This window comes from Thamnophis elegans, chromosome 13, assembly GCF_009769535.1.
Source record: "Thamnophis elegans isolate rThaEle1 chromosome 13, rThaEle1.pri, whole genome shotgun sequence".
NCBI classification, from domain to species: Eukaryota; Metazoa; Chordata; class Lepidosauria; order Squamata; family Colubridae; genus Thamnophis; species Thamnophis elegans.
The window spans coordinates 47,320,744-47,336,141 of record NC_045553.1 but is presented as its reverse complement, the minus strand read 5'-3'; the positions used below and the strand labels follow the sequence as shown (position 1 = coordinate 47,336,141).

Below are 15,398 nucleotides of genomic sequence, written 5' to 3'. Positions count from 1 at the left end.
GATTAAAATTCAGGCACGGCAATTGGCATCTATTACACCACTGTCCTGTGTCCTGGGTCACGTGATGATCATTTGCAACCTTCCATGTTGGCCAAGCCAACCCAAGGGGAAAGCCGGGTTTGCTTAATGGCTTAACCACCGCAGTGATTCGCTTAAAAACAGTGGCCAAAACGGTCCTGAAATTGGGACTTATCTGCCTTGCTTAGCAATGGACATGTAGAATAGAAATAGCAGAGTTGGAAGGGACCTTGGAGGTCTTCTAGTTCAACCCCCTGCTTGGGCAGGAAAACTCCACCACTTCAGACAAATGGTTATCCAACATATTTTTCAAAACCTCCAGTGATGAGCATTCACAACCTCTGGAGGCATGAAATAAGGAATGTATTAAGTTGACCAATAGCACCCAAACCTCGATGCAACTCAAGTGAGCTACAAATGGAAAATTAGGCATTTGGGTCTCTGATCAACGGGCCAAGATTGTACCTTGATGGGTATTGTCATTTTATTGGTTAGGGAAATTTATGGTTGATGGTTTTAATGTTCTCTTAATGCTGTAAGCTGCCCAGAGTACTTTGTAGCGAGACGGGCGGCAAATAAATTTAATAGTAAATAAATAAGTCGATATCCCAAGATCACTGCTGAAGACGAGAAACAGGGGGCCACCATTAAGGAAGGAACTGTTTGCTGAAACCCATCTGCACCCCGAAGGGTCCCACCGATCTGGAGGGAGGATGGATGAAAGTTGGCCTCGCCAGTATACCCAAAAGGTGGGCATTGCAGGAAAGCATCCCTCCCTCCCAACCTTCCAGCTGCAGCAGCTGCCTACCGGTTCACCTGGCGATCTCTTCTCACCGTTGGCCCCCTGCAGAAGACCTGCCTCTTCGGGAAGTTTCTCTGATTTTACTTCAACTACAATCTCGTCTTTATGTGCTTCGGGCCTCGTGCTGAAGAGGAGGAGGAGGAGGAGGAGGGTGAGTGTGACAGTGTTGAGACCGATTCAGATGGGGCTCGGTGGGGGAAGGGGTTTCAAGGGGAGGGGGCATGCTGCAGGTCAGCATGGGAGCCCCCCTTGTCTCTGCTCCCTTGTTTCTTGGCGTGAGGGAGCAGAAGCTGTTTTAACCCAGGCGAAAAGACTCACAAGGCGCACTTTTGCTCAGTTGGGTTATGTAGAGGCCTGTGGGAATGGCCTTGGGAGATGGAAGAAGGAAGAATTGCAGAGTAAACAACCGTCACGCGAAAGATATATCAGTCCACAGAAGGAGAAGCGGGTGGGAAGCATTTCAGAAGGGACCCTCCCTAGTTTGGTTGAAATTAAAACCATAGGATGGGGAAAGAGCTTTCAGGCTTGCAAGATTCTCAAGGTTGACTCAGCCTTCCATCTTTCTAGGGTCAGTAAAAATGAGGACCCCCAGATTGTCGGGGGCAATAGGCTGACCTAAACGGCTCAGAGAGGGCTGTAAAAGCACTGTGAAGCAGTCTAGAAGTGCTTTTGCTATTCTGATGGAGTAACCTTATATAAAGTTTGTACACATGATTGGCGCTTCTTGTCTGGACAACTCTGAAGGGCTATCATCAGTTTTGTAAGTCTGAAAGTACTCTACTTCCTCCCCCGCCCCTCTGGTTAATGCTTCCCCACTTTGGGATGAGAGTTGGACTGTGACTTTCCCTCCTGTGCCAAGGCCATCCTCACAGTCCATTAGGGATTAAGGGGGAAGATGGAAGTTCCCGATTGCTGCTTTGGGGGGAGGGTGTGATAAGGGGATCAACACACCCACCCACCCACCCACCCCCTTTCCCTTGCATTCAGAAGCCGGCTGTTGCTGGGTGCAATGAGACTGGAAAGCGTGTGGACTTGGACGGAGGGGCAAAGGGGAATTTCCCAGGAAGCGCATCCCGACTTACATTTCTTGCTTGCCGGAGCGCCCGCAAACCAGCTTTCCTTTCTTGTGCAGGAAGTAAAGGACAGCCCCCAGGACGGCAAACAGCAGCAGGCAGACGATGACGGCGACGATGATCACCCCCTTTGCTCTCCTGCGTTATGGTCTCTGGCAAGAAAAAGAGGCGGAGATGGAATGGAAGGGCCCCCCTTGGCCCCATGTGACACAGGAACAGGAGGCAGCATTTGGGGAAGGAGCCCTGCTGAGATCCCTCCCGCGACAGGCCTTGGTTGGGGGGCTCGGCAGAGAGGAAAAGCCGTGTCAGATGTCCCAGTGAGGGCTAGAGAACCTCCCCAAACAAGCAGCCGGATGGGATTCTTGCCGGTGACACGGCATGAAAGTTGTGTCAATTGCACCACTGGCATGGATTGACTTCAGCAGGGTCGTGGAGGGATCAGGCTTTGAGTCTACAGCAGGGGTCCCACTGTTGGGTTAAGGTTAGAGGAACCTCGTTCATGAGCACAAGTCCCTGTTTGCTCGTGTGAGTGGAGCCTATGCGCGTGAATGCAAGCACACCCTTCCCTCACGCACGAAGCTCTATTCATGCAAGTGGAGGGTACACAGGTGCCACTTCGCTGTGCGAACATGTGTGCCTCCCACTCACACCCCTAATGGCCCAGGCTGCCACCTGGAAAGGTAGTAGAATGTCTTCAACTTTTTATTAGTCACTTAACGATCATTCAAGGTTATGTTAAGAGCTGAGGTGGCTCAGTGGTTGGAGTGCAGTATGGCAGGCTACTTCTGCTGAATGCTGGCTGCCTGCAATTTGGCAGACTGAATCTCACCAGGCTCCAGGTTGACTCAGCCTTCCGTCCTTCCGAGGTGGGTAAAATGAGGACCCAGATTGTTGGGGGCAATAGGCTGACTCTGTAAAAACCGCTTAGAGAGGGCAGTAAAGCAGTGTGAAGCGGTATGTAAGTGCTATTGCTATGTCAGAACCCCTCCTGGGGGTACTTATGAACCCCAGTTTCCAAACATTCTGATAGCTACCCCACCTCCTCCTATGACTACTATGTTGGTCGCAAGGCAACTGAACTGCTTCTACAGCCGTTTGCCGCGTTGGCCAGTTGTGCAATTGTGTCTTAACGATGGATTCTCTGGAAACAGCCCTGGTTTCCTTTGGCAAAACCAGCCCATCGCAAAGCACTGGTTCGCTTAACAACCATATCTGCTTAATGACTACCACTGCCACTTTACAACCATGTTGTTTGATTAGTGACCACCTCAAAAAGAGTCACCTGCCCGACCTCTTTTTTTGTACAACCGGTGTGACTTTTGACCTTGATTCGGCAGGGTCCATTACGGTGGTAGGTCGCAGGAATTCCCGCGACGTTTTTCCACCTCAGCAACTTTTTAAGATAGGCGGACTTCAACTCCCAGAATTCCCCAGCCAGCATGCAAAATTCTGCACTAGAGCCTCTTTTGTCAGTTATAAACGGGGCGTCTGCAGGGAAGGTGGCTCCCAAAGCCAAGATGGCAACAGCAATAAAGTTCCTGCTACAATTTTTTTTTTGGGGGGGGGGGCGAATGGTGGCTAACAGAGAAGCACTTACTTTTATCAGGATCGACTCTGGTGTTCAGCCCTTGAAAGGAAGAGAAACACGTTTGGCCATCATGGGCCCCCAGTTGCAAAACCCCTTAAATCCTGTTTACTTTTACTTTCTTTTCTCCTTCGGCACACGAGAGCAAGCTGGTGTATGTCATTTGCTGGTCAGAGGTGGGATTCAGCAGGTTCTGACCAGTTCTGGAGAACTGGAAGTGGAAATTTTGAGTAGTTCAAAGAACTAGTAAATACCACCTCTGGCTGGCCGGCCCCCCATCTGTTCTCTGCCTCCCGTGTCCCAGCTGATCGGAGAAATGGGGATTTTGCAGTATCCTTCCCCTGCCACACCCACCAAGTCACACCCACCAAGCCACACCCACAGAACTGTTAGTAAAAACAAATTTGAATCCCACCACTGTTGTTGATGTTGGCACCCTCATGGATAAACTCAAAAGAAAAGAGTTCATTTGGGAAAGCGCCTTTTCACCTTGATTGATTCGGGAAGGTGAGGTTGCAAATTTTTGTGGAATAATGCAAAAGATTTAAGATTAAGATTTAATGGATTTGTATGCTGCCAAATCCCGAAGGACTCCGGGCGGCTTACATAAAAAACAAGTTAAAAAATATTAAAAGGATTTAAAAATACAACGACAAAACAGTTAAAAGCACAAATGAAAGATGATACTAACTTTCTTTTAGTTTATGGTAGAATATGCTTGTTAAGATTTATACCCTGTATTTGTTCTGGGAAGCCGGGGAGGAGGGTGAGGCTGGGGGTGGGGTGGGTTTGGGAGGGGAGGGTTGGGGGAGGGGGAGGGGAGGTAAATATTTGTGAAAGCTTTTATAAAAAAAAAAATTTCAATAAAAAAGACGTGAAAGGAAAGACTTGTGGGCTTTCAACTCCCAGAATTCCCCCGCCACAACATATTTATGGCAGTTGGGTCAAGTGGTGGGATACTACCGGTACGTCCCGATGCCTGCTGGGGAGCACCTGGTACCATTTCGGTATGGGCTCTGTAGGGTCCACCTGCTTGTCCTCCTCCTTATCTGTATTGAGCTGATCGGGGCTTTCGTGCACATGCACGGAGTGTACGGCATCTGCGCAATGCCTGTGCCGAAGCGCTGGAGTGTACGCCGGTGGTAAGTACGCAATGCTCGTGCTGCGCACGTGCTTGTGGTGGACGCCCGGCCCCGTTGCAGCCTATCGGTTGCAACGGGATTCAGAACCCACTCACTGAGTTGGGTCCAACCTTGTCAACTTCTAAACCTGTGGACTTCAACTCCCAGAATTCCACAGCCACCCAAGTGTGGCTGGGGAATTCTGGGAGTTGAAGTCCACAGGTCTTAAAAAACTGGACACTTTTGTTCTAGAACCCAAGTTCCTTACGAGCTGATTGGCAAACAGGGCAAATGTTTTTTCCCACAGGAGTGGGAGAGGCCAAAGGGGAGGTGGGAGCCACTTACGGAGCGGGAAGTGCTGATTTTCCGACCCAAATTCATTTCACCAGTGCAGTTGAGACCCGATTTGAGGATTTCCTTGTGACCAGAACGGAGAGAGTGCTATTGTACTGGTTTTTCCTTCTGGATGTGTGCACCTTTAAAAAAGAGAGAGGAGAGGGAAAGAGAGAGATGGAAGAGTTCCTATTTTGTTGAGAGGAATTTCAACAGTGGATGAAGTGGTTGTTATTTTTAAATAGGGAAAAGACAAGATTGGATTGGATTTTATTATATGCCGCCCTTTTCCCTGGGGGGACTCAGGGGGCTCATAATCAAAAGGAAGGGGGGGACAGACTTTTACATATAGGACAGTACATGATTAAAACGCAACATTCATACCATTCGGGCGGGTTACAATCTTTAGCCCAGGCCTGACGGGAGAGCCAGATTCTAAGGGCTGTGCGGAAGGTCTGGAGGGTGGTGAGGGTACGAAGCTCCACGGGGAGATCGTTCCATTGGGTCGGGGCTACCACCGAGAAGGCTCTCCGCGTGGTGGCCAGTCGGCATTGGCCAGCGGATGGAACTCGGAGGAGGCCTAAACGATGAGATCTAATGGGTCGTGTGGAGGTGATCGGCAGTAGGCGGTCTCTCAAGTACCCAGATCCACTACCATGAAGGGCTTTATAGGTGGCAAGTAGCACCTTGAAGCGTATCCGGAGATCGACAGGTAGCCAGCGCAGCTCGCGGAGGATAGGTGTTACGTGGGTGAAGCGAGGTGCACCCACAATCGCTCGCGCGGCTGCATTCTGGACTAGTTGAAGTCGCCGAATACTCCTCAAGGGCAGCCCCATGTAGAGCACATTGCAGTATTCCAGCCTAGAGGTCACAAGGGCCCGAGTGACTGTTGTGAGAAGAAATTATGACCAGTAGTTTCAGGAGTTGGTATTCTGCCGGTTCACACTGTTTCGGGCAAACCAGTAGTGGCGGTAGCACGAGGCTCCGCCCACCCACCCAGACGTCATTGTGGACCTTCCGGGATGTGCACTCCCGCTACCGAACCAGTCGTGAAGAAAAGAGGAGACCGTTACTGCTCAGCTTTACAGAGAGTTTCCGATTTATGATCGGTCCCTCGCGACCGTTCAAAATTTTAACAAACTTGCAACCCTCTTTTAAAGTTCTGAGGTCCTTTCCCCACCCCACCCTCGTGGTCATGTGACTGCATTTTGGATAACTCGGCAACTAGACTGCATTTAGGGCCATTGGCAGTGCCCCACAATCACCGGACTACAATTTATGAGTTTTTGGTCAGGAGGGTCACCAGGCTCAAGGTTGACTCAGCCTTCCGTCCTTCCAAGGTCAGTAAAATGAGGACCCAGATTGTTTGGGAGGGGGAGGGAGGACAAGAGGCTGACTCTGTAAACAACTTAAAGGGGGCTGTAAAAGCCCTGTGAAGCGGTAGATAAGTCTAAGTACTTATTGCTGTTTACCGTGCCGTTACTGGTACTCCAAGAGGTGTTCATCCGAGGCACCGAGTAGAAGCTGCAAGTCAGTTCCATCACCTCCCCTTCCCGCACGCTCAGATTCTGCTCCAGAGGCACCGTCTGGGGCTTTGCTGCAAGTGGAGAAAGGGCAGACGTTGGGCGCTGCCTGATGGTTTCAAGAGTGCTTAAGGGAGAAGGTGGTGAGGGTTACTGGGTGCCCCACTGTGCCTACCTCGAACAGCAATAAAAATGTGCCGGGAGCGCACCCAACCTGGGAAGTCTGGCATTGTCACCACACAGGTGTAATTGCCCATTTTCTCATAGGTGATGGAAGTCAGGTTCAGGACGGCACCGTCTGCAATGAGCGTCCCTTTCTAGAATGGGGGGAAAAAATCACCCTGTGGTCCCCTTTCCTTAGCTTTTTTTTCCCTTTAGTTCCGTCCCTCCTGAGACTTTGGTCTCTTTCTCTCCCTCTCCTTTTCCAACCCCACCTCCACCTGTCCTCCACAAGGTGAACCTCGCCTATTTTGCATCCCTCCCCTGTCCACTATCGCCTTGGGGCCCCATGAATGAACCACGGCCCACTTTTGTTCCAAATTGGCCAACCACCCCACTGGGCACAACCACCAAAGGTACCTTCTGCCACTGGAATTTCAAGGGTCCGGATCCCGAGGTGGAGCAGTTCAGGAGCAGGTCTTCTCCTTCTGCTGGTTCCTGGGGTCCAGCTGGGAAGATGGTGGGTACGTCGAGGGTCTGGAGGAGAGAAACAGTCTTAACTCCCAAAAGCCTGATCTTTAGTTAGCATCAAAAGAGAAAGACTTCCCGATGCCCTCATTACAGCCTACAACAGTGATGTCTAACCTTTTGCAGACTGAGTGTCCACAGCGCGCATGGCCCCACCATGAATGCACCCTTCCCCCCTTGCAAGCGTGCATGGCAGTGGTGGGTTCCGGTACCGGTTGGAAGGGCCCGGTGTTACCCACTTGGATGCGCACGGTACGCTCATGCTTTGTAGCTGCCAGCGACACTTCCGCAAGCCTCCGCGACACTCCAGCTGCTCATTGGAGCATTATGCAGGCGCTGTTCCACCATGCACGGAAGCGCCGAAGGCTTTAAGGGACAGGTGAGTTCGGGCAGGCGGGTGGGCCCTCCGGAGCACCATACCGCAACGTTACACGGTGCTCCGGACAGCTCCGGTATGACCGTAGGGGGGGTACCGTGTGCCCCCCCACTGGTGCACGGCCTCCTGCATGTGCATATAATCCAGTGATGGCTAAACTTTTTGTCAGTGCGTGTGCCAAAAGCGCGCCCGTAATGCAATGTTTGTGTGACACCCCACGCGCACCCCTCAGCCCCTCCCCATGCCTGTGTGACCTTCTGCACTCCCTATCCCCCGCGCAGGCACCTCAGGCCCCCCTCACCCATTTTTTGGCTTCCAGGAGGCTTTCCAAGCCCAAAACAGGGCACGGGAGTGTTCCACAAGCCCCCCCCCAATGCAATGCAAGCACACAAACACCGTGGATGCGTCCCCTGTGCATGTGTGCTTGCACACCCCACATGCGCCTGCCCACCGTGCATGCGCGGCAGAGACCCGATGACCACCTGGCCAGCAGGAGGCACGCAGGCATGTGCAGCTGAGCTGAACTGGAGTGATGGCTGATGTGCCCGTAGAGAGGGCTCTGCGTGCCACCTGTGGCATGCGTGCCATAGGTTTGCCATCACAGACGTACAACCACCTTTTTGCAACCCCAGCATTATCTTGTCTCTGCGTGAAGAAGCTCGCTTTCCTAGCAAGAAGCTCGCTTTGTCCCCGAGTCCTGTGAAATCGGAAACGAGGACCAGGAGAGCTACTCACAGTTTACCATCAGGTCTACCGAAGCGGCGAACTCTTCAAAGGTGTGCAAATCCAGGGCTTTGCACACGTAGACACCGCTGTCGTTTCTCAGGACGCTGGGAAATAAGAGCCTCCCGTCTGGGGCCAAGAACTGTGTGTCCTGTTTGGGGCAGGAGGAGGGGGGTCTGTGAACTGGGAAGGAGATCCCACCTCCCACCTCGCAGCATTCCGGCTTTTAACTTAATTAAATTCTGTTTATTTCATACTTAATGCTTTAATGTTTGCAGCTCTGTTTTTATGATTTTTTTTTTAAAGTTCTTTTTATTTTTCCTTCCAAATTCATTCTTAAGTATACATTCTTATAATTGCTATTTAACGTTTGTCAATTCATATCATTTTTCCACCTGTACATTTACATTTTCATATTTTCTTATTTCCCCTCCCCCCGGATTCAATAATGTGTCCTCTTGAGTTATTTGTTTTGTGCCTTGTTCCTTTCTCTTTTTATTTGTATCTTTTTAATGATATTTTTAAGCCACCCAGTCGCTTGACAAGTCTGTCTGTCTGTCTCTCTCTCTCTCGCTCTCTCTCTCGCTATCTAGCTATCTGTCTCTATCACCTCTTTCATCTCTGACTCTCATCTCTATCATCTCTGTCTTTCTGTCTGTGTCCATCCATCCATCCATCCATCCATCCATCACCTCTCTATTACCTCCCTCTCTCCGCCCCTCTCTCATACATATGGCTCATTCCACACATCTTGATAAAAACCCAAGAGATGAAAGTACAAAATATGAAACATGAAATCTGGAATATTATAAACGTATGTCTAGATTGCAAATACATTTATTTATTTATTTGCTTTATTTGTCACTGCCAGGAAATCAGCAAAATCTCCTATTAAAGGTTCCATTTTGGCACTCTTGACACTGAATGTTGAGTTTTTTGACCACACAGTCACAATTGGGTGATGGTGTTTGCTCCACTTACAGAGGGCCGTCTACCATGGCCAGATTTATTATATAATACAAGAGAGAGAGAGAGAGAGAGACAGACAGACAGACAGACAGACAGACAGACAGAGAGACAGAGACAGACAGACAGACAGAGACAGGTATAGAGATAGATAGAGAGATAGGGAGAGAGGAAGACAGAGAGAGAGAAAGTAGTACAGCTAGGTCTCTATGAAAAGGTTTCCAAGATCCATTTCCATCAGGAGTTGGTAAGCCATTCATCATGGTGTGTCTTGCATGTATAAGCAGCTCCCTCAAGTTGGGAAGGCTGCATTCGTGCAATCTTAACCTGGTTTGCTTATAGTTAGTCATTCCATGGTTTAGCAAGATATGTGGGGAAGTTGGAATGGGATCCGGGACAAGAGGCTCACCTCGGTCTTGAATAAAGTGTATTCGGGAGGTGGATTCCCATCACCTTCACAGACCAAAGTTGCGTTGTCTCCTTCCTTCAACTCTTGGTTCGCTTGGTCCAGCGTAAAAGTCACGTTCTGGGTGGCATCTAGAAGAGAAGCAGCGCAAAATCAGAGGTGGTATTCAGCAGGTTCTGACCTCTTCTGGAGAACCAGTAGCGGAAACTTTGAATAGTTCAGAGAACTGGCAAATACCGGGAATGAGAATTTTGCAGTATCTTTCCCCTGGAGTGGGGAGGGACTGGAGATTTTGCAGTATCCTCTCCTGGAGTGGGGAGGGACTGAAGTATCCTTCCCCTGGAGTGGGAAGGAATGGGATTTTGCAGTATCCTTCCCCTGGAGTGGGGAAGGAATGGGGATTTTGCAGTATCCTTCCCCTGGAGTGGGGAGGGAATGGAGATTTTGCAGTATCCTTCCCCTGGAGTGGGGAAGGAATGGGGATTTTGCAGTATCCTTCCCCTGGAGTGGGGAAGGAATGGGGATTTTGCAGTATCCTTCCCCTGGAGTGGGGAGGGACTGAAGTATCCTTCCCCTGGAGTGGGGAGGGAATGGGGATTTTGCAGTATCATTCCCCTGGAGTGGGGAGGGCATGGGGATTTTGCAGTATCCTTCCCCTGGAGTGGGGAGGGACTGAAGTATCCTTCCCCTGGAGTGGGGAGGGAATGGGGATTTTGCAGTATCCTTCCCCTGGAGTGGGGGGGGGGACTGGAGATTTTGCAGTATTCTTCCCCTGGGGAGGGAATGGGGATTTTGCAGTATCCTTCCCCTGGAGTGTGGAAGGACTGGAGATTTTGCAGTATCCTTCCCCTGCCACACCCACCAAGCCACACCCACAGAGCCAGTAGTAAAACAATTTGAATTTCACCACTGCATGTGACTGACATTCCGGTCCCTATTGTAGTCATAAGTTGAGGGCTGTCAAACCCGCATGCCAAGGGCTGGATGCATCACGTGTTGGCCACGCCAGTTTAGTGAAGGGGGAAGTCGCGATACGTCCCATGACACCACCGTGATGCCATGGGTTTGACACCCTTGACCTACATCAATTCCCAGTGTGATCAACCGCGGTCTCCAAATGGACCCGACCCAAACCGCGTGCTGAGCCCAGACTTACATAAAACGTTGATTTTGAAGCTCTCTGATACTGCTGTCTTGTTTGTCCCCATCAGGGTATAATTGACTTGGCAGTGAAACTGAGCTTCGCGATCTTCTTTGGCCACTTGGATTGAAAGCATGCTGAGGATGGTGATCAGCCCGCTGGATTCTGTGATGACGGTGGCACGGATCTCCGTTTCTGGTGGAGGAAAAAAATCGACAACAACAATGGAGAAAGCCATGAGAGATGTCTTGTTTGGAGATAACTAAGCTGGAGAAGAAGAGATCGGGTGTGGAGAAAACAATTGTCGTCATCCAGGACTGCTCCTCTCTTCGTTTGGTCACAGTTTGCCCTCAAGAGGCAGCTGGACTTTCTGGTTTTCCTTCGAAGACATTTTGCTTCTGATTCAAGAGGCTTCTTCAGCTCTGACTGGATGGTGGGCCAGGAGTCAGAGCTGAAGAAGCTTCTTGGATGAGAAGCAAAACGTCTTCAAAGAAAAATGAGAAAGTCCAGTTGCCTCTGGAAAAAGCACCTTTGGGACAACCAGGACCTGGATGATTGAGAATCTCCACAGACTTCAGTTTCTTCCTTTTTTCCTCCTTCCCTTCTTCCTCACTCCCTCCTTCCTTTCTCCCTCACTCCCCCTTCTCTTTTTCACTTCCTTCATTCCTTCCCCACCATCCAGTCAAAGCTGAAGAAGGACCACTACGGTCTGTCCGTCCTTCCTTCCTTCCTTCCTTCCTTCCTTCCTTCCTCCTCCCTCCCTCCCTCCCTCCTCCTCCCTCCCTTCTCTTTCTCCTTTCCAACGTTCCTTCCCCACCATCCAGTCAAAGCTGAAGAAGGACCACTACCGTCTGTCTACGGGACGGAAGGACCACTACGGGAGGGATAAAGGAAGGGAGGGAGGAAGAAGAGAAGGAGGAAAAAAGGAAGAAACTGAAGTCTGTGGAGATTCTCAATCAATCCTTCCTTCCTTCCTCCTCCCTCCCTCCCTTCTCTTTCTTACTTCCTTCATTCCTTCACCACCATCCAGTCAAAGCTGAAGAAGCTTCTTGGATGAGAAGCGAAACGTCTTCAAAGAAAAGCTAGAAAGTCCAGTTGCCTCTTGAAAAAGCACCTTTGGGACATCCAGGACCTGCATGAACTGAGATTCTCCATAGATGTTGAATCGATCCCTTTTTGAGATAGTGGATCAACAACAGCGTCGTACATTCAGACACAAAGAAGTTCCTTCTTTTGCGTAACCATAGTTTAGCCCAGGAGTGTCCAACATTGGAAACGTTAAGCTTCGTGGACTTCAACTCCCAGAATCCCCCATTCCCCATGCAGGTTGGGGAATTCTGGGAATTGAAGTCTACAAGTCTTCAAACGTTGCCAAGATTAGACGCCTCCGTTTTAGCCAAAGCGGTTATATTCGAAAGTCTTGCCTACCATTAAGCCATCATTCCCATAGGGCCGAGTCTGAAGGTCCAAACATTGGTATTTCCTGCTCCAAGTGAAAAGCTTTCCATCTCTTCTCTTGGACCCACCAAGTGTGGAGATCTCCTTTCCGCTTGTTGCTTCATCCTTCACCTCTTTGCTTTCCAGCTAAGATGCCCCCCACCCCAAAGCCATCATCCTCACAGGCCACCCCAAAGAACTAAACGTTTTCTGTTGGGTCTCCAAGCCTCGCCTGGACCCAGAAGCAAATGGCATCGTTCTCACCCACAGGAAATAGTAGAATGTAGTGAGGTTTTTCCTGGATCACAACATGCCAACCTTAGAAAAGGGCCCTTCTTTTTCCTGGATGACCTTGTGAGTCCTTTTCCGGCTCCGTGTCTGAGATGACCTGTGGAGAACGTCAACAGGAGGACATACCTTTCTCTTTGGGGTGCAGGACTTCCCTGTTCTTGTACCATATGATGCTTGGAGCCGGGTAGCCGTTGCGGGCAGTACAAGTTGCTATCTGAAGAATAGAAACGTTGACAAGATCAGCCCTTGCAATTCTTTAGGGGTGAAGAGCGCAGATATTAATATGGGTTCAGGGTTTGGTTCACCGACAAATGCGCGCACGAGAAATCCGCGCCGACAAAACCACGGTGAAAACAGTGAGGTCAAAATCGCGCCCACAATGCGGCAACAACAGCGCGCCAACAAAAGCGTGCCATCAACAAACAACGCGAAAACAAGGTAATAACCCTAACCCCAACCCCAACCCTAACCCTAACCCTAACTCTAACCCTTACCTTAACCCTAATCGCGCTATTGTCGGCGCAATTTTGACCTCGCTGTTTTTTCGCCATGGTTTTGTTGGCGCGCTTTTGTCGTGCACACATTTGTTGGGTCACGTCAGGGTTCAAATGCCAAGTTGGAGATAGATATGTCCAAAGGAGAAAAGGTTGGGCAAATCCACCTTTGGGACCATCATCTAAGGCAGGGATGTCCAACAACTTCAAGACTTGTGGACTTCAATTCCCAGAATTCCCACAGCCCGCTTAGCTGGCTGGGGAACTCAGGGAGTTGAAGTCCACAGTCCTTGAAGTTGCCAAGTTTGGACATTCCTGATCTAAAGGATTTGATTTCTATACAGCTTGTACAGACTATATCTGTGACGACGAATCTATGCACGTGTGCCTATTTGCGGGCACGCCAGCCATCACCCCAGCCCAGCTCCACCATGCACGCCTCCCGCTAGCCAGCTGGTCTCTGCTGCACATGCGCGGGGCACATGCGGGGGATGCAAGTGTGCATGCACAGGGGATGCATGCACCGAATGTGTGTGCTTGCATTTCATTTTGGGGGGTTTCGCAGCACTCCCATACCCTGTTTTGGGCCTGGAAAGCCTCCTGCACCAAAAATGGGTGAGGAGGCCTGAGGTGAATGCACGGGGAGGCAGGGGGAGTCACACGCGCATGTGTGCGGGTGAGGGATGGGGGTGGGTGGATGTCACACATGCATTGCCTTATGGGGGAGCGCTTTCGGCATGCAGAAAGGTTAGCCATCACCGAACTATATCAACCCCTAGTTCTGTGCGCACTTGCCTTGTTCCAAGGACTTCTACTTGTCCCCAAATATGCATTTTTGCCGCAAATTTATCCCAGTCCATGAATTAAAACTCAAGAGAGAGTCCACAGCTTTCAAAGCTGTGGCTGCCTTCAGAGCAGGGGATGGGGTGAGGGCCAAATGTTGGAGTGAGGCACCGTGCAGAGCTCCTAGAGGTAACACCCAGGCAGCCCATTGTCGGGGTTCCAAATAGCATCCAAAAGTAAATCAGAGTCCAAGGCAAAGGATTCTTCAAGGTTCCAATTTATGAAGAGAGCCATGTTGGCACATCTGGGGAAACCCGAATCTGAAAGCTTCCCGGTTTTCTCCACCCAGTTGAAAGTTTAAGATCTTGCCCCCACACCCACAAGTCCATCACATGGTCCAATCTCCCACTGCCATGCTGGCAGCTTCCACCCATCCAGTTCCGGTCAGGTGCAGAGGTGCAGAGACAAAGGATGACCTTGGCTTTCTAGGAAGAATGTTGTTATGGCTACGTATCAACTAACTCCTTACAATCCCCCCTCCCATTTTCCCACAATAGAAAAGGCATAGTGGAATAATAGAAAGTGTGGCAGGCCAGAGATCCAAAAGAAAAGCTGGCTGCAGGCCCTGACACCCGGAGCGATCCCTTACCTCTTGAGGAGTGGGTTCAGCGGCTCGAAATCCATCTTTCACCAGCTGAACCTCAGGTAGTTCCGGAGCTTCTGGAAAGGAAGAGGACCAAGAGGGAGGTCAGGCTGTGCGGCTGAAGGAAGATGCTTTCTACTGCTTGGACCTTCCTTGCGAATCCCCACCCCCACCCCCACAAACTTGTGGTACTGTATGGATCAGGTGGGGCTGGAACCACTCACTTGAGACCTGCAGCTTGGTCTGGTTCTCGCTGACACCGAGGCTGCCGAGCCCCACTTGGCAGATGTAGGTCTTGGCATCCTGCACAGTGACCTTCTTGATGACGAGGGAGAAATCCTTGGCGATGTTCAACCGGTCTCTATTGGTCTTCTGCCCAGTCTTCTTTGTCTTGGATCAAGGAGATGATTTTTTTCCGTGCCATTTTTTCCCCCTGGAAAGTCCGAGAAAGAGGGGGAGCAAGAGAACGGGGAGAGGGTTCAGGACAAAGAGGACTCGCGGAGGGTCCATAGAGAATGGGCAAAAACCATCAAGACACCAGTCCCCATGGTGTTCTGACCTAGGCTTCACCAAATCAAGAAGCAGATTCCTTGTCCCGACAAAAAACCCCTTTTTATTAAGCTCATGTGAATTCCTCTCATTCACATCCAGCAAAGCCCTGGCAAACAGTCTTTCAAAGGTGAATTTGCAACCACAGACCTTATCAGTCTTGGAAATCTGCCAGGCCAATATCTGCCAAGCACAACACTGTACAAGAAAATACTTGGCAAAGGACTCTCTGAGAATCACGAACAAATCTTAACACTAATTAAACGAAGTAATTAGCAATAGCAATAGCAGTTAGACTTATATACCGCTTCATAGGGCTTTCAGCCCTCTCTAAGCGGTTTACAGAGTCAGCATATCGCCCCCAACAATCTGGGTCCTCATTTTATCCACCTCGGAAGGATGGAAGGCTGAGTCAACCTTGAGCCGGTGAGATTTGAACCGCCGAAC

General features: G+C 50.2%; 1 protein-coding gene across 1 annotated transcript in view; it reads right to left on the bottom strand.

Annotated features, from left to right (window-relative positions):
- Positions 1-356: 356 nt before the first annotated feature.
- Positions 357-15,398, bottom strand: part of MCAM (melanoma cell adhesion molecule) — a 40,111-nt gene continuing 25,069 nt past the window's right edge. The window contains 16 exon segments of the mRNA XM_032229891.1: positions 357-944; positions 1,903-2,043; positions 3,487-3,520; positions 4,945-4,983; positions 4,986-5,021; positions 5,024-5,075; positions 6,405-6,529; positions 6,631-6,772; positions 7,035-7,174; positions 8,254-8,392; positions 9,617-9,744; positions 10,770-10,949; positions 12,609-12,696; positions 14,409-14,479; positions 14,627-14,766; positions 14,768-14,835. Of these exon segments, the coding sequence (XP_032085782.1) occupies positions 503-944; positions 1,903-2,043; positions 3,487-3,520; positions 4,945-4,983; positions 4,986-5,021; positions 5,024-5,075; positions 6,405-6,529; positions 6,631-6,772; positions 7,035-7,174; positions 8,254-8,392; positions 9,617-9,744; positions 10,770-10,949; positions 12,609-12,696; positions 14,409-14,479; positions 14,627-14,766; positions 14,768-14,835 (1,965 nt within the window). The 3' untranslated portion in view covers positions 357-502.